This window comes from Plectropomus leopardus, chromosome 7 (assembly GCF_008729295.1).
Source record: "Plectropomus leopardus isolate mb chromosome 7, YSFRI_Pleo_2.0, whole genome shotgun sequence".
NCBI classification, from domain to species: Eukaryota; Metazoa; Chordata; class Actinopteri; order Perciformes; family Serranidae; genus Plectropomus; species Plectropomus leopardus.
Window position 1 is genome coordinate 32,757,127 of NC_056469.1, and position 19,061 is coordinate 32,776,187.

Genomic DNA, 19,061 nt, shown 5'->3' on the forward strand with positions numbered 1-19,061 from the left:
TCTCGACCTCTCGTCAAGAAAATACCTCTTTTTGTTGTTTGTTAGTCAAAAACGAGGATCTACTTTTCTCGTGTTTTCAATACCACAACTTTGTGAGGAACTTATTCACATGTTATTTTGAAACACGTCACTTTAAAAACGTTGATATGATACATTTGTACCATATCTGTAATTTACAGACAAACATACAATGGCAACATTTAGTTCTGGCGATTGAGCTGAGGGTCGAGACTGTGACGGAGGTTATGTGGGCTTTTTTTCTATAATGTCTGAATTAAACGGTAAAATAGAAATGAAATGTATTTGCTAAATGATTGTTTACACTTTGTTAATATCAGTGTGTGTGGCATTCATGCATTCATCAGAAATGACCAAACACAGAGACTCTTAGTATATCATCAATCTACTGTTTATTCTGGGCTGTTAATGTACCGCAGCAAATCTATAAATAAAACGTCTGTTTAATGCAGACCAAACAAATACAAACTCAACAGTCTGCCTAGTCTAACCAGTTTGTGTCATCTTTCACACAAACCTTTTACAGCCGACCATTCACTCTACGCCTGTAAAACATGCAAAGATGAGTCTGTGCGGCGAAATTCGAGAACTCTGCAGCAGAAACGCGAGCCTGTTTGATGCTCTGAGAAATCTACAAGAAATCCAGCCCTCCTGCTCTCATTGATTCCCATCAGTCAGTAAAATCAGATTAGGCAGCAATCAATAAACTGACTTTCAAATGACACTCTTTGTTCTTTCTTCATGCTGCTCCCTCAAGCACAAACCGGCTCCCACAACATGCACGCTAAATAAATCAGCTGTTAGCACAGAGGCAGAAAAGGTTAGTCAAAAATGTCAGAGGAGAGACGCCCCAGAAAACATTTGTTTTTAATGCATGGGTCAATTTTGAGATTTGGGGTTATTTTGCTTCCAGATCATGTCTAGAGGAAGGAAAACATCCAAAGTAACAATTTAGGTTTATTTTAGTGTTGTGGAAATTAATTAAAAAGGCATGTTTTTAATTGGATAATGCCTTATTTGCTTATTTTAGAAAATAATACAAAAAAGATGTATCTAGTGTAGTAATCAGCCAGGTGAGTTTAATGGTGATATTTACTTAATTGTTTTAACCCAGTGTCTTAGTTTTGGTCTAAAAATGTTTAAGATTTTTAAATACATAACTCAGATCAGTTTCCTTTAAAATAAGCTTTTTTTCACTCAAACTCTGAGCCAAAATCTTGACTGCAAATGATCCAACAGACACCAAACCTTCCAGTTTTATTCCTGTCTATATATTCTTAATGTTTTTGCAGAGGATTTGTTCATATATCACCATTTTAGTCCTAAAAACATAAAAACATGTCCTGGACATGCTAATTAAAATGAAAATTAGTGCATATTCAAGACAATGCCTTCATGGTGATAGTTGGTAGTTTAAAAGTTGACCCTGGTTGCCTGGGGCGTCTCCCCTCAAAGAAACAAGGCGGATGCTTGGTATTGTTAAAGATAGACTTGGCACATCGATGGTTAGCGTCACTGGGGTGCGCACCAAGGCACGACTTTGGTTTTTACAGTGAATGCGTTACACGTGATTTTCTCTGACTAACGGCCTTTGCACACTGGGTTTGTTGTTTTTGCGTCTGAAATTATCAGATGTCTACAAATAGATATGGTCTAATGTGCACCCACCATGTGCATTTGTTGACATCACAGTAACGGCATCCTGGAGCGTAAACAGCTGACACAGAAGGAAACCCAAAACGTCATAAGTAGACGCAGAAGGTCACAGACAGAGCGGTACCATGTGACAAGTTGGGACGAGAACGCGTTGACTTTTTGCAATTAATAGAAGGACAAAATGCTTTGCACGAAAAAACGGACTCAGTGTGCAAAGGCCTTAACACAGATTAAACCTAAAACTGGTTTTAATAACACTTGTCACTACTTTTTACACTGGTTCTTCCCCTGATGACCAGGATTCACCCTCAGCTTCAGACTCTGAATGCATCTGCTCCTGCTCTTTCTTTGCTGCCAGGGCTTTAGACGAGTCAATATCCACCCTGGAGTTCCAGTTAACCACATTTTCCGAATCCCCCCAAACCAAATTGTCAGCAAATCCCAGATTCTGATTGGCTTGCTCAGCCGCTTCGTTATTGGCATCGTCTGGTTGATAGGTGGCGCCGGTCTCCAGGGAGGACACCCAGAAATCACTCTTTAAGCCAGAGCTGATGAAACCGTGGAGGCTGCTGTCTTTGCTGTTTGTGTTCAGTCGTTCTGTCGAGTCCTTCACCACGAAGATATCCTTTTCATCAGGGGCGCCGTCAGGGGAAATCTCAAGGGGCTCTTCTTTAACACCCTCATCAGAGCCTCTGTCCTCGTGCAGAAAGCTTTCAGCTGATTTTTCATAATCTTTATTCTGAGCTCTGAATTCAAAGTCCTCACTAGGATTCTCAATGACTTCCCATTCAGCTGTTTCGGGAACTGGAAACTCCTGACAGTCTGCAGTATCCTCAATCAGATGTTGTTGAGATGCTTCCACAGATTCATCCTCTTTCGCCTCAGTGAGCACAAGCAGGTTCTCTTGATTTGCTTTGACCTGCAGCACAGAGTCCGGTTCCTCCGAGCTGTGGATTTCCTCCACATCTGGCTGGCTGATGAAGTCCGTGAGGCCAGAGCGATCTTCAGTTGGATCAGCGTGTGTCACCATGGACACGTTGTGTCCATCCTCTTCCTCTCTTTTCTCTGAAGCGTCCATCGCTTCTTGGTCTTTATGCTGGACCGCCTCGTCAGCCAGAGTGTCTGACTGAGGTGTCACCACAGCCGAATCACTGAAATAGAGCTTCTTATGAGGCTGATCTGTAGTTGTAGCTGATGTTGCAGCTTGGTGGGTTACTCTCACTTCGGACTCTGCACAGAATGACTCTCTGACCTCTTCTTGTTCTGTCATTTTCTCGAGAAACTTCTCACTCTTGCCGACCTGCTGCTGTGCAAAGTGAGCGCTGTAGCTGTCCGTGGCGAGATTTTCTAATTCTTGTTCCACCAGTCGGTCTATCTCCAACTCCTCATCCACATTTGTGGGTGCCGTGAGTTTTGGAGGTTCTCCTTCATCTAAATGTCCTTCTGTGACTTTTCCTATCGTTTCTTCTGCATCTTCTGTGTCCTTCAACAGTGTCGCCTGCTCACTTACAGTCACGCCATCGTCAACGTCCCTGTCCTCAGCATATCTCAGATTATATTCCTCATCCAATGCTTCTCCCTCCACTTCCTCGCACAGATCTTCCATAGTTCCAAATCTCTTCGACTTGCCTTCAATCCACGTTCCCGTCTCTCCGACCTTCTTCTCCTGTTCGCCCTCACTGGACTCGCTCTCGTCCATGTGTGACGCCTGAGTGTTGGCGTCTGTCTCGTCGCTCTTGTATCGAATCAGAGGACGAGTGTCGGCAAGAGTGTTTTCCTGAGCGTAGCTGTCGCTTTCCAGCTCGGTCCTCCACGACACCGAGACATTTTGAGAATCCTCGTCATCGTCTTCCTCGTTGTCGGGAAACAGTTCGTTCTCTTGGTCCAACGAAGCATGCTGTCCATCATCTTCTTGAGCGTCCATCACAGAAGACACCACGGTGTCGTCTTGCTTTACATCTGTGGTTAAATCCTTTTTATTTTCCTTCTTGTCGTGCTCTTGCTCTCTTGCTGATATGTCTTCCTCTGGTTCAGCGTGTTTTTGTTTTTCTTCGTCCTTTTTTATGCCTTCATCTGTCTTCACATCAACCTTCCTTTCTATCATACTGTCCCATGTGTCCATCTCTTCTCCGTCCGGGTACAACTTGTCCTCAACATCTGTCTCATTTGTTCCTACCGTAGAACGGCTTATTTCTTGCTTTATCTCGACTGTGTCTTCCTTTAAGATGTCCTCGTCTCGGCTGAAATCTGGCACTTTGTTGAATAAGCTTTCTTCAGGCTCACATTCGGACATCAGGCTGCTCGTCCTGGAATCAAAGTTTGGTTCGAGCACCGCCTCAGTTTCAGAATCAGAGGTTTCCTCTTGCACATGTGCTACTTCCTTCTCTCTCCATGCATCAGTCGGAGCTTGTATCTCTTGCATATTTTCTTTTTCTGCAGGTATTTCTAAAGGCACATCATTTTCAGATTCATCTGAGGATCCACAGGGCTCCTCTGTCATTCGGACATGATATGGTGTGAGATTCGGTGTTGTAAACTGATTCACTTCATCACTGAATGTTGGCTCAGTGCTGAGACCAGACTCAACCTGACGACTGACGACTGCCTGAGTCGGGCTTTCCACACCAGCAGTGTCCTGGTCCTCTTCACCTTCTTTGCCTCCCGATGTTGTTTCGACCTCCGGCTCGTTTGGAGGCGATAGCGGCTCAGCATACGTGACTTTCTCATGAACCTCCTGCGGTCTGAAATTCTCCACAGCTCCTTCCTGCAGTATTTTGGGATAAGGGGTTTCCAGTGTTGTGGACTTTGTGTCGTCAGGTTTCATGGAAATCTTTTGAGTGTCAGTTATGGGTTTTCTACTCCATATCGGTGTTGTAGTAATTGTTGGCCCTCTTCCTGTCACACCACGGACAGATGAGAGGGAAGTGGTCTTGTGGCCAGCAAACAGCTGGGTCTGGTAATTCTTCTTAACCCCCCGAGGACTGAAAACTGCATCTGTGGAGGACAAGAGCAGAGCTCATGAATACACAATGAACTACTGTAATAACAGTGGCTTAGGAAGTATTCAGATCCTCTACTTAAGTAAAAATACTAATAGCACACTTTAAAAATACTCTATTACAAGTAAAAGTCCTGCTTTGAAAATTTTACTTAAATGAAGGTAAGTCAGTATATTCAGGAAAAATAACTTTAAGAATCAAAAGTAAAAAAATGGTCAAAATAAAAATAAATCTAATAATTAACAACAAAAAACTTATTGAATTATTAAATTATTGTTTTATTTTTAGAAGGGAAAAAAACCTCAGAATTATTTAAAATCAAATAAAAACACCTGAAAAACTCTAATTTTCTTTAACAAAAAAGTAGAACAAAACTTCAGTGTTTATCAAAACAGTTAACTTTCTGTCAATAAACTGATTAACCAACCAATCATTGCAGCTGCACTTGTATACATTTTTAGGTCATTTCAAGTATAATTAAATCATATTTCATAAACTCTTCTCATGTTTTTTTATGAAAAAATCTTAATTTTCACTAAATTTATGAGTTTAAATTAACATAATGACAAAAAATCTTTCTGAAATTTAGGGAATTTAAAGTATACTTAAAGTCATATTAAATGAAATTTAGGCACAAGTACCTCAAATTTGTACTTAAATGCAGTCCTTGAGTAAATGTACTTTGTTACAGTCAAACACTGTAATAATAATAATGATAATGATAATGACTTGCACAGATGTCTCTCGAGTTTAAACCAGTTTCTATATAACGATTCTGTCAAATGTACTGTGTGCTTGATATGTGATATCTCCACACAGCAGCGTTTTGTATTTCAAATCCTTCATACTCTTAACGTGAAGGAGACGCTGTGGAGAACCGGCCTCCCCAAAGCATTATTGAAACGTATGTTCTCAGTGGAGGTTGGACACTAATGGGGAGATATTGATCGTCATTTCCTTTCACCGTTGTCTGAGTAACCGGAAAGCTGAGCCATATGGCTCAATAACCTTTAGGGACCGTCTTCGGTGGCGTGCATTACAGGACCCAAAGTGCTTACCTCAGCTCCCCGAGCGAAGCCCCCCGTCCCCCACCCAGTGAGACTAATGCCATTACAAACTGTATCAAACGTGTCCCCCTCTCTCACGGGCTTTTACTTAGACTGAGTGAAATTATACCCTCACAAAGGAGAGAGGAGATACAGGAGAGGATTTAACCCTTTCATAACGGGCAAAACCATGTGAAAACTCACCCTGGTGCCAAAAGAATGAAAGATGAATCCATTACCATGGCTCTGCACTCTGCTCATAAAAATCAGAGTACTTCAAAAACTAAATAATATAGGCTACAGAGTTTAATTAACTTAACTTGCGTTCAGAAATATCATGTTTATGTTTCTACATTTTTGGATCAATATGTTTTTGTGTTTTTATTTTGAAATACCTAATGAAAAACATGTCAAATTGTTTTTTAAAGATACAACACTTTTATGAATTATTATGATATAATTACTTAAATAACCTTGTAACTAAGGTCAGTGACACTCAACTTAAAGCACGTGGGCCGAATCTGGTTCTCTTATAGGGTGCCAGTTGGCCCACCAACCATTTTTTAATCCACAATAAAAAAAAAATTAAGTGATTGACAATGGGAATGTTTTTGTCTTTTCAGTATCCATACGGAGGTACACTCCCCGACAGAGGTCCTAGCTAAGACCCTAATGTCCTAAAATCCTAGAAATGTCCTAAAATCCTAAAAATTGTAGAAACCTCAAAATGTCTTAAAATCAAAGTAATATCATTAATTCCTTGAAACATCCAATCCAAGAAATGTCCTAAAATCTGAGAAATATCCCCAAACCCTAAACAATGTCTTAAAATCCTGAAAACATCCTAAAATCCACAAAACTTTCTAAAATCCTAAGATCCAATAAAAATCCCATAAGCTTAAAAAACCACCTTCTAAAATCCTAGAAATGTCCTAAACGTATGGAGCTGCTGCGTATGGCCCCTGGCCTCCTGTCATTTTGCAAAAGTGGCCCCTAGTCAAAGCAGGTTGCGGATCCCGGCTTATTTTGTACAGAATTTAGGGACATGAAGTGTTTTACGATACTCCAGGAGATGACATCACAATAAGCAAAAATACCAACACAGGCACCGGCAGACCTTTTCTATTGATAATCCAAAGGGTTGAGAAATCCTGAAGTGAAGTATCCATGTAGTATATAGTTTACTTTTTGTATACATAGCATGTAGTTTTACTTTGTTTACCTGTGATGGAAATGTTTCTGGGCTGATTTAACAAAGACAAGTCTCCTCCGAGGCTTTCACTGTCCAGCAGAGCTCTGTGGGGACACACAACAGGAGGAGCAGTCACACTCTGAACACAGGAGGATAATATGATGATGAACGTGTGAATGCCGACACGATGCAGTGCGCACGCACACACACACACACACACACACACACGCACACACACACACACACACACACACAGAGTGATGGGTGGGGAGAGGAGCGACTTTTGTTGCTCTCGAGCAGCAGGAACACACTGAGGTCTGTTGTTATGGTAATAAAGGAAAGGGCCGACCATTGAGGAGACATCTGCAGCACAAACCTCTGCCATCAATACCACACACACACACACACACACACAAACACACACACACACACACACGCACACACACACACACACACACACACACACACACACACACACAAAGATGGGACACTCATGCACACCGACACACATAATGACAGCAGATATTATGAGCAGTCCATGCAGCACTAACTCCTCTGTCTCCATTCACACATGTGGACCTCACTGGTGTCCATTCCTACACAGTATTACATCAGCTGCACGTCTGACTGCATATTTGGATTCTGCATTTCCTTCAGATATCATTTTGAGATGCAAAACATAAAGGTAACAGTCTCATGTACAGTGTGTGACATTGAAATTTGTCCTCTAGTTCTTCCCCCCCCCCCTCCGCCTCCCCTCTGCTGTTACTCTAGACTCCCACAGCTGATGGGTCTCCTGCTGCAGGCTGAGGGTCGGTGTTTGAGGAGAAAGGAGACGCCACAATGGATAAGTTACTCTGTTTGAGACATCAGAGGCTGCTGCTTCAATGCACTGACCTTTAGTCCAGACGGCTGCACTGTGCTGTGTGGACGGACAGCTTTTTATATGTCAGCGTCTCTCACTGATGGACGAGTGTTCATCTACGACGGGGACACTCAGTCTCCTTTGTTTGGGGGCCACTTTTGCAAAATTACTTGAGACCAGGGGCCACGCACAGCAGCCTCATACATGTTTCTACGATTTTGAGATGTTATTGGACTTTAGGAGGTTTGTAGGATTTTAGGACATTTGTCAGATTTTAGGACATTTGTCAGATTTTGGGACATTTCAAGGATTTTAGGGCATTTATGTGACTTTAGGATATTTTAGGATGTTTAAGACATTATAGGACTTAACCATGTTTTGAAAATAAGCACATATCTAGGATTTCAGGGTGTTTCTAGGACTTTGGGACATTTCTTGGATTTAGGATGTTTCCAAGATTGCAGGGTGTTTCTAGGATTTTAGGACATTTCTGGGATTTTAGGATGTTTCTAGGATTTTGGACATTTCTTGGAATTAGGGCTTTTCGAGGATTTCTAGTCCAATCTTGACAAAATGTTTGCCCTTTGCATGAACACAGCCAAAATGATCAAAAAAAGAAGAATGAAAAGCGTGTAAAATGAGCCAAACAGTCTCTCAGAGTTAAATGACTCTCAGAGGTAAAGATAGTGACTGTATCTTGGAAAAATCAGATGTGTTTTCTCTCCAAATCAAAAAGAATTTGGAGCTTAGCAGGAAGGATTGTCGTGTGACCATAATGACTCAATCATTTTCCTCATATAAGACAAAAATATGTTTGAGGTAAACACACGACTCTGAGCTCCTGTGATGATGTCAGTGAGACGGCTTTCAACAAACATCAAAAATATTTTGCATAAAATGCAGCATTGATCCCACACCTGTCTGACATCAAACAGGTGAGCCCTCGTCACTGAAGTTTGAACGTTTTTACATCCCAGCGTGAAGCCGAACTTTCTCCTTTTCACAGCGATGTGACTGACGCTTCATGAAAGCGACTGATCATGAGGAGTAAACACACAGACTGACTTCTAAAACACAAAGCTCCTCTCCATCACACCTCCATCTGCTGTTTCATTTAAACCACAGCGATCAAAACAGCAGTCACATTGTAAAAACGGCTATTTTTCACCCGCTGATCACAGTAACTCTGAGGAGAAGACGATACAGAGCTGACAAGTTCCAACAGTCAGTACCTGAATACATCAAACCATTAACCCTTCACATCTGTTCCCCTTGAGATGAAAAAAATGTAGAGAAAGATGTTTTTTTTTACTGTAAATGAATGAATTATATATGTTCACTTGTGAAATCTTCCCGATTTTAAAGGCAATAGATTCAAGTATAATTTCAAAATGTAAAGTCATCGTAAAATGTTTGCAGAAACAGAAAACACCTACAATTACACACTGCTGCACCTCTTAAAAATGCTGAATTTCTGTAATTTTATGTAATTTATACACTCTATTTTTAGCCTTATTTTTTATTAATAATGTCACACACACACAGAATGTCATGCTCGTCAGCTGCAGAGCCGTGTACACAGCTCCGCTCTGGTAGCAATGGGAAATCAGTCTATAGCCTATTTTAGCGTTTTTACTTGGGTGGTATGATACGTTAGTTCATAAATAGCGGCCAGGCTGCACCTGTTGTGCTGGTATTATACACCGCTGGATGGTGGCGGGGTTGAATATTGAGCCAAACTGTAATGTCCTTTTCTGAGCCTAACCATGTGCTTTTGTTGACGTCCTGATGTTTGTAATGGCATGACGTCCCAGAACGTCAATGGTGATATTTGACAGCTTGGGTAGAGTTGAGAAATCCCATTTCCTCGACGTTTAAACAGCAGCTGACAGTTTACCTGTATGTCGCCACCTCTAGGCTCAGAGACGTCTTCTGCTGCAGGAGGCCTCGGTTCTCCAGGACCAGATGATCGATCTGCTGGCCCAGCTCCTCTCTCTGCGCCTCCAGGCCGTCCAAGTGCTCCTGTCAAAACAGGACGCCAAACAGGAAAAGGAAGCGGTTAAAAAAAGCCACTGAAAGCACAGTGAGTAAAAACACAAACATTCATTGTGCTACTGTTGCTCATGTTCTGTGGTTTACTGACTGCAACAAACTAAAGACTGGGCTGAAAATGACAGAAAGCCTGTTAACCCTTTGACACCCAAACAAATTACAAGAAAGTACAAGAAAATTACTTGAAAATGTGTTAACAATAATATAAATAAAATAAAATAAAATTTAAAAAGGTAATGACCTGGAAAAGTGCTTAAAATTATAATAATGCTTAAAATATGTAATTCTGATCATTTTAAATGTAGTTTTTCCCATGATTTTTTTTCTTATTTTTTCCTCATACACTTTTCCCTAGCTTTTTTTCTTTTCTTGTTTTTTTTGTTTTTTTCTAATTTATTATGAAGTTGCTTATTCAGTTTTTTTACCAATATATTTTGGTTCAAAGGTTTAAATACTTGTGAAATGTGTCTCAAAGCAGCACGTAAAGTTGCGCAAGTTAACAATTCAGGTTTATGATTTATTATGACAGTCAGTGCAAACTTGTTGCTTGTCGTGCAGCAGCAAACTGTGAGGAGGCAGCTTTGTTCTTTATATGTTTAATTTGGGTGTTTCACCCCTCAGACCTCACTGTGACCCAGAACTAATCCCAGCAGCCCCAGCCTATAAATATGAAGCTCCCTCAGTCCCTTTCACACCCGAATGTTTTCATTGCATCAGACTATTAAATGAGCGCGCTGAGGGAGGAAAACCTCGAGGACATCTGGCACATCACTAAAGACCCTGAATATTTGCCAGGATGTGAGATATAAAAAATATACATGATGTGGTCATGAGAGTGAGAAGATAAAGATTTGGTGATTAACCCTATAAAACCTGAGAAAATTGTCTTTATTTCTTTAAATACACTCGACGAAGGCAATGAACAGTGAAAGAAGAAAGACGAAAAAATAGCAAAAAATTAGCAAAAAACACCCAAGAAAAATACAGTAAAAATCAATTAATAAATAAATAAATAAATAAATAAATAAAGGAAAGTTTAAAAAAAGAAAAGAAAGTTACAAAAAAACAGGAAAATTGACCCTGGCCTGGATAAATTATTATAAATTCTAATAATTTGTAACATAATTTTAAATATCTTATAATGATAATTACAAATATAGTTTAGAGTTTTTCCCTATTTTTTCCCTCAACATTTTCCCTAGTTAAAAAAAATCAAAATCTGATTTATAAAACATTCTTTGCCAAGTTGCACATTGCCTTTTTCATCAGATTTTTGGAAGAAGCACAAATTTGCTCAGAATTTAGAGGTTAAGTATTTGTAAAAGATGTCTGAAAGCAGCATAAGAAAAGTGATGTCACTCCAGGTGTCAAAGGGTTAAGTATTTGATCTTTTAAGACTTGAGCAGTTTTACATGTAGAAAGTGTCTGTAGTCCAGTTTGCCTCGCTGACGGATGTCGCGCTGAGGCTGATTATCAGCTGGTCACATTCCTCCGTGGTTTGTCATTTCTTTTTTTCAGACTGAATCTATTTGTGAAGCGGTGACAGACACCAAACGCTGTGCGAGAGATTGCACGTTTCACTAGTAACAGCAGACGACCTTGTGAGGATTTTTGTTTTCACACAACAGAAGTTCCCCCTTTTTTTCACAGTTTCTCTAAAAATAATCTAAAAAGCTTTTATTCAAATGGAAGGGCTTCTGTTTTGAAAATCTATCTCCTCTGTAATATTGATCAGACTGGCACCATGATAACATAGAAGAGTGTTTGTGTGTGTGTATATATATATATATATATATATATATATATATATATGGTGAGCATAAAGTGAGCATCATTTTAGCTACTTCTGTCATTTAAAAAAAGTTGCTTAATTAACCCGAATTAACCCTTAGCAAATTGGCTTAATTCCTTCTAAAAACAGGAAGACAAAGAGCATCTTAAGAAATGACCCAATTATAAACGAAAAAAAATAGTAAAAATAAAAACAAGACAATAACCTGAAAATTAGCAAAAAGGGACAAAAACATAGTTAAAACAAAACAAAATACAAAACAAAACAAGGACATTAACTGAAAAAAATATTGAAATTAGTTTTCCCTAAAACTACTAATTTCCTGTAATTTTGTAAAGTGTTTCTTACCTTCTTTTTTTTTTTTTTTTGTTTTTCATACAATGTTTGTGAAAGAATTTGAACCACTTTGCTCAGGTTTCAAAGGGTTAAATACCTGTGAACGGCATCTGAAAGCAGCAAAAAAGTTATGTCTATCTAGGTTTCAAAGGGTTGATAAGAAATAGGAAAGTACTTGTTGGTTGCAGTTTTCTTGTGCTGCCAAAGACAAAGTATTAAAGCAGTTTCAGCTTAAAAAAATCCACCCTCCTCCTGAAGCACTTTGGCATGTTGCTGTGGCGGCGAGTCCAACGCGCTCTAATGTGAAGTCGACTTTTTTCTCTGATAATTTGAGATCCAGACGTTTACGTTTTCACCAGACACCAAATTATCCACAAAGGTCTCTTTGTTTCAAAAACAAACAGATCAGCTGATTCAAATTGCTAAAAACACTGAATACAGCACTTTTACATTAAAGTGTAACTCTGCTGCAAATGGAGCAGTTCCCAGCTGGTCCAGTCGTGGGGTCCAGAGTTCTCCTGAGGCCACATTTAGACGAGAAAAACCGAAACGTCGTTCCTTAGCGCTTAAATTTTTAAATCATATGATAACATTGTAAAAAAAATGCAACGCATTTCAAAAAAACTTTCAAAAACAACCAAAACCACTGTAATGTGCACGCCAGGCCAGTAGTATGCGGTGTAACTTTGTAATGAACACCATGCACATGCTCCAAAAGCGGCCAATTCTCCATTATTCTCACACACATTGCGCACATCGCCATGGCGACAGAAGAGGCGGGCGTTTAAAAACAAATTACACTCTGGAACCCGGTCTCAAAAGTTTGCATTTTCAGGCCCCCAAAATGCTTTTGTCGTGCAAACAAAAGGCTGAACCGCAATAAAAGTTAAACGTTTCATTCAAGAACCACTTTATAAATTAGTCATTAGTTCAGTCCACATGTGCGATATATGACCACACATATCTTTTATTTCAGAGAATTTGCTCAGAGAATAATGAAATTAAACACAATGCAAAAAATAAGTTACTTAAAAATTGGTAATCAAGTAGCACTGCGACCAAAAAGTTGCATATTATTAAGTCAAGACCCGTGAGGCTATAAACACAGAGCGTGACGAAAGGCCAAATAATACGAAGAAGAGGATAATAAAATAGCTGATATCCAAAAAAAACCCAACTTAAACTTTGGCCGTTAACAAAGTCTGTAGGTCTGTTCTTTAATATCATGTGGGCTTCTTTTTTTTTCTTTTTTTTTTTTTTTTTTACAATATTGACACACTCCTTAGTGGTCCATTTCGAAAAGACTCACGCCCCACTTTTGGACCACGACCCACCAGTTGGGAACCACTGTTCTAAGGAAAGGAGAACAAAACTCTTCTTGTTTTCAGGTGATTATACACTAAAGAAAACAGAGTTATCATATATTGTATTCCTGCCAAAATATCCCCCTAAATCCTTCACACTGGACCTTTAAAGTGCTGGGTTTTTTTGTTTGTTTGTTTGTTTGTTTGTTTGTTTTCTGACATTTGTACACGTTGTCCATGTGATCTTAAAGGATCCAGGAAGGCTGATGAGTGTCTTTGATCCCTTTAAGATCAGAGAACTGAAGTGCTGAAAATCCAGTTTTGGGATTTTAGTTTGGTGAAATTAAGCGTGTTTTAGGTCACGACACCATTTCTTTTTCTTTCTAGTTTTCTTAATTATCATTTATAGTTCAAAGCAAGATTCTGTACAAAATGTTAGACCAACATGCACAAATCTGTGTGAGGGTGTTGTGCAGGTTTACATATATTTTTGTATATCTCATTTTTTAAATAAATAAATAAAATATTGATAATGAGTAAGTAAATAAATAAATAAATAAAATACTCTAAATAGTGATAAAAGGTAAATAAAAGGATAACAGCAAAAATAATAATAGAAAAAAATGTTAAAAATAATAAAATAATATGGCATCTCTTTAAAAACAGTAAACAAACTAAAATGTGTGAATGAATAGTCAATAAATGAATCGGTAAAGTTCAATTAAAAGCCAAAAACTAAAAAAGTAGGTTTGCTTTTAAAAATATTTCTTTTTCAGTAATATCAAAAATGACTAAACAATATGAAAAAAATAAAGTAAGGGTCCCCGGCTTTATGAAACAGGTAGAATGAGACAGGTGTGTGAATGTTGGTCCCTCACCTGCAGCTGCTGGATCTCGTGGTCGTATCGGTCTCCCTGCGCCGCTGCGTTCTTCTCCAGACGCAGCCGGACCTCCTGCTCTGAGGAGATCTCCTCCTCCAGCTGTCGGAGCTTCAGCTGGCTCTGGTTCTTCTCCTCACCCAGCTGTGTTAACCGGCTTCTGGTCTGGTTCAGCGACTCCTCCAGGCGCTCTAACTGCCCCTGATACGCCTCCGCCGCCTCCTGCCAGGCCCTGCTGGCCCTCTGGGAGAGCTCCTGCTCCAACTGGAGGAGGTCTGGAGTCTGGTTGCTCCTTTGGGTCATTGTGGGAGGCATCGTGGTTCTGGACTGGCTCAGTTTGGCCTCCAGGTGGGCGACATCCTTCTGGTGGGTCTGAATTAGGAGCCTCATTTCGTGCTCCAGCTGATTGACCTTCTCCCTCAGCCACACCTGCGCCTGCTGCTCCTCCTCCAGCTCCCTCCTGCTCTGCTCCACTTTCTTCTTGGCCTCCACATGAGCCTGAGCCTCCCTCTGCCTCTGCAGGTCCAGGGCTCGGAGCTCCTCGGCCACCCTGCAGACCTCCAGCTCTGTGAGGACCCTGTCCCTCCAGGCTGCGTCCACCTCCAGTCTCACCTGCCGCAGCTCCTCCTGCAGGCCCCTCCTCCTCCCAGAGGCCCCCTGACCGCTGCGCCTCAGAGTTTGGATCTGTTTTTCTAGCAGAGTGTTCTCCTCCTCCAGGAGTTTGACCCGGCTCAGGTAGGCCTCCAGGCGGTGGTTCAGGTTCAGCATCGCGTGCTTCTCCTCGGTCAGGCTGTGGCTGCTGTGGAGGCGGAGGGGTCTCTGCGCGCTGTGGAGCTCCATGACGGTGATCTGGCCTCACTCTGAGGAGGTGCACTGATGATGATTGGCAGCCGGCTGTATCTGCGTGTCCAGGCCCAGCTCAGTGTGTGTGTGTGTGTGTGTGTGTGTGTGTATGTGTGTGTGTGAGGCTCCTGAGAGGCTCCGGCAGTGTGACTGCCAGCGAGAGGCGTCCCTTTCATACTGGAGTTAATGAAGGGGCCGGGCCCCCAGACAGGAGGGGAGGAGGGACGGAGAGGGAGGAGACAGAGGGTCTCAGAGGGAGGGGACGAGGAGATGAGTGAGGATGAAGGAGGAGGAGGAGGAGGAGGAGGAGGAGGAGGAGGGCAGGGGGAGATGGGAAAGGGCAGAGAGAGCCGATGATGTCATTTCCAAGGTTAACTCTTTCAACACTGGTGCTTTTCCAGCTGGAGAGAAAACCTCTGATAGAAAATAGAAAGAAAGGCTCTAAAATCACAACAAAACCAGTTTGATCCGTCTGAGGAAAGTCGTCACTTGACTCTGTCGTTTCTTTTTCTTATGACATCATCCCATAAAGGCAACCTCTAAAATACCTCTAAAAGTTGTTTCAAAGGCCAAACAGTGTAAAAAAAATGATTTTAAGTAAAGATGATTTTATTCATATGGTGAAAATGACTTAAATACAATCAGCAAAATAAAATACCAATAAAAAAACAGTAAATAAATATGGAGTTCATTCTAATCATACAGTAAGAAAGTTCCTCCTGACACAGACGTTCACACGGTGCGTTAAAAAGGAAGCAAACATGTTTGTGTAACTTCAGAGGTCGCAGAGGTCATGACCTCAACACCGGGCCGCACTCTTTCTGAATACATTTTTAAAGATTTCAGCTGTGCAGCGCTGCATTTTTTAAAACTGTATGTAGAAATGTTAGTTAGCCATTAAACCAAATAATGCAAAATGTTCTTGAATGAATGCATAATTTTATTTTGGGTGAGGTGCATCATGATAAACTGATTATTTTACACTTTTTTTAGTCAGTAACCAAAAATGGAAGAGACTGAAGCTCGAGGTTTATTTTTGTTCAAGAGCAACACTAAAGAAAAAAAAAAGGTACAAGGTAGATGTATTTGTCATTCTTTTAAAAAAAAAAAAAGAAATAAATTTGGCCCTAAATCCTGCTGAGTCTTTTCACGTCGAAGGAAGTTTAAGTTCAGTTTATTTATTGCTAAATAATTAATTTGAAAAATTACTGTAAACTGTAATCCTGTATTATTTCACACTAAAATCAACCCTGAATTATTTTACATTATAATCATTTTACATTAAAATTTGTAATTGTTTTAAATGAAAGGCTTTTTTTAAAACTCAAAAGACAGCACACAATTTCAACTCGGTCTATTCCATAAACAGACTCCCCAAACTGAAATACATCAATATTTTACATTAACATGTTTCAAAAAAATAACAACACTTTTAAATCACACCACAGTTAAAAATCATCCTGATAGTTAACACTGGCACGTTCACAGAAGTGCTGATTAATGTGTGTTTACCGTATACATAAAATAAATGAAATTAATTTCCTTTTTTCTTCTGAATTCTGTTATATATATATATGTATATATATATATATATATAATATATATATATAAATATATATATAAACAACTTCTAAATACCTCAATAATAATAACAAAAAAAATTGAAAGAAAAAACATAAATACATATATATATATATAATTAAAAAATAAAATTAATATATCGCCATTAAAAGTCTCATATATTTTTTGGGCACTGAGACTCAGCTTGAGCTCTCTATCTCCATCTGGTGGTAAAAGCCTGCCGTGATTACAGAGTGACGCTGCAAACAGCATCTTTCTCTGTTACAAGGCGTCAAAGAAATATGCAAGAAAAGCAACGTGATTTATAAAATAACTCTCAGTGATCTCACACTGCTGTAGTTTGTATTTGGCATGGATTGCATCGGTTCCTGTTGCTCAGAGAGAGTGAGATTAAAATATTTATTTATTAGTTTTAAGGAAAAGTTGTAACAAAACTGATTTAAAATCCCTCTTCCCATGTTTTTTAAAAAGATCAAGCCAGTTTGCTCAGGTATTAAAAGGTTAGCATATTTATTAGCTGGAGTGGTTTCAGGAAGCCTGCTGCAGAGCTGATGTTTTATGATCAAGCGAACTTCAATAACACATTAATCCGAAAACTCCCTCTGCCTCCCGATAAAGTCAAGTTCTGTTTTTTTTTTTTAATCAAAAGGCAGTATATCTCCCATGATGCTCTATTTAGGGAAATACCATATGAACACTGTAACTCTGTGGTTTGACATTTAGAAAAAGAAAGGGAAAACACTATATGTAAAATAATAATAATAATAATAAAATGATAATCTAAATATAATCTAATAATAATAATATCGATGAATGACCCTTAAAGAAATGCAAGCATAATTATTATAACAATAATAATATTTTTTAAAATAATGACTTGTGTTTATATAGCACCTTTAAAAATAATGTTAAAAAAGTGCTTTGACAAACAAAGTAAAGCAGAGGCGATAAACCTCAGAGGTGATTAAAACAAAACAAAAAAACCCCAAAACAATAGATGATAGTCAGTAATGCTAAAAAAAAAAAAGAAATATGGAAGACAGGAGATTGGAGGCAGAAACATATTAGAGAAATACAATAACAAAATAAAGGCAGTAAACACAGAACACTAATAATGATGATTATAAAAGCAGGATCAAAACAGAATAACGAGATAAGTTAGATGATAAATTAAAAAAATAAAAGACAAATGTAAGAAAATATGTGCTTATCAGCAGCTGAAGTATGAACATGTTGGCAGCAGCTTTTCAGAAACCACCACAGACAAACTAGAAATATGAATTAGCTGTACTGAGGTGAAGGTACACTAATATCTGCTCTACTGTTAATCAAACCACACTGAGAAATTAAATATTCATTTGATCCATCGCATTTTCTGTGATCGTCAGCACAGTTTAGGAATTTAATATTTCAAGTATGAAAGTGAGCAAAGTAAACAACCAACTGAGCCCTGTGAACCGCTTTTGCATGTTTGACTTCCTCTTTCAAAGCAAAGAGCAAAGTAATTCTTAAATGCGGTTGCATGTTGTCATACAGATAAAAAAAGGAAAGTCAGGAGAGGGTCACAAAAAATGCTAATTGTCGTGAATATTTCAACTGGAAATCCAGCTAGGCATTTTTAATATATCATAAAGAGAAGAGGTCAATAAAGGGACACTTTGACCTTTAAAAGGTGCCGTAAAACAACAACCTACCCAAAATCAGAGACCATGAATATCCATTTCAGCAGCATTTTGGCCTGAAGATGCAAAGATAAAAAAATTAATGTTTAAATTCATGTTCTTCATCCTTTAAGTTTGATATCTAATTTGCAAAGTCTAACTCTCGATGGAGACGTGACTGAGAAAACAGCAAAATTATTAAAATTGCTAAAATACATTTTAAAATTCCTTAAGAGGAAAAATCAAAGTCAAAACATGCTCGTTAGCAATCATGAAGCCAAACTGAACCGAATCTACTGAGGATCGACTTTGGTTGAACAAAGCAGATGAAGTAATTGTATTAAATGATTGTTTTTCATGTTCAGAAAGAGCTGCTGACTCATGATTTACATTTATCACATTAGAGGCTGATGCTGTTGTGTCTAACGTCTTGCTGTCACGCCTCTTTTGTGTCCGCGATGCCGGCATGCTGTCTGAAATGACACTCTGGAGCCACATTATGCGGCTGTTGTTTGGTTCTGTGTAAAAGTGCGAAAAAGCATAAAGAAAGGACTTTGTAGCGCTGTCTTTGTGTAAAATGAGTTGCAGAAACATACAGACACTCTGCTGTGCTTTTGGCTCTTTTTGTTGTTGTTATGCATCTTTTTCCTATTTGTGTCTCGTTGTGGTAATTTTGAGGCATAGTTTGCCCCTTTTTTATCATTATTTTGTGTCTCTTTGCAGTTCATTTGCATCTCTGTCCTTTGTTATGATTTTATGAATAATTTTTTATGAGCATTGTTTTTTTTCTTAAAACTAAGAAAAAAAAGCCAAAATGTTTTAAAAAAGAAAAATCGTC

At 39.1% G+C, this 19,061-nt stretch overlaps 1 protein-coding gene across 1 annotated transcript; it reads right to left on the minus strand.

Moving 5' to 3' along the window:
* Window positions 1-391: 391 nt before the first annotated feature.
* nes (nestin) lies at window positions 392-15,136 on the minus strand. Its single transcript, XM_042490170.1, has 4 exons — window positions 14,139-15,136; window positions 9,674-9,798; window positions 6,942-7,015; window positions 392-4,668 (listed from the first exon to the last, which is right to left on the minus strand). Exons 1-4 carry the CDS (start codon window positions 14,976-14,978, stop codon window positions 1,946-1,948), a joined length of 3,762 nt encoding a protein of 1,253 aa, XP_042346104.1. The 5' UTR covers window positions 14,979-15,136; the 3' UTR covers window positions 392-1,945.
* Window positions 15,137-19,061: the final 3,925 nt, after the last annotated feature.

What these genes read in the sequence shown, in the direction of transcription:
- nes (XM_042490170.1), bottom strand. Translation starts at nt 14,978, where the DNA reads ATGGAGCTCCACAGCGCGCAGAGACCCCTCCGCCTCCACAGCAGCCAC. An exon ending in CTAGAGGTGGCGACATACAG is followed by an intron (nt 7,016 to 9,673) that starts GTAAACTGTCAG and finishes GTGTCCCCACAG; the next exon opens with AGCTCTGCTGGACAGTGAAA. An exon ending in CAGAAACATTTCCATCACAG is followed by an intron (nt 4,669 to 6,941) that starts GTAAACAAAGTA and finishes TGTCCTCCACAG; the next exon opens with ATGCAGTTTTCAGTCCTCGG.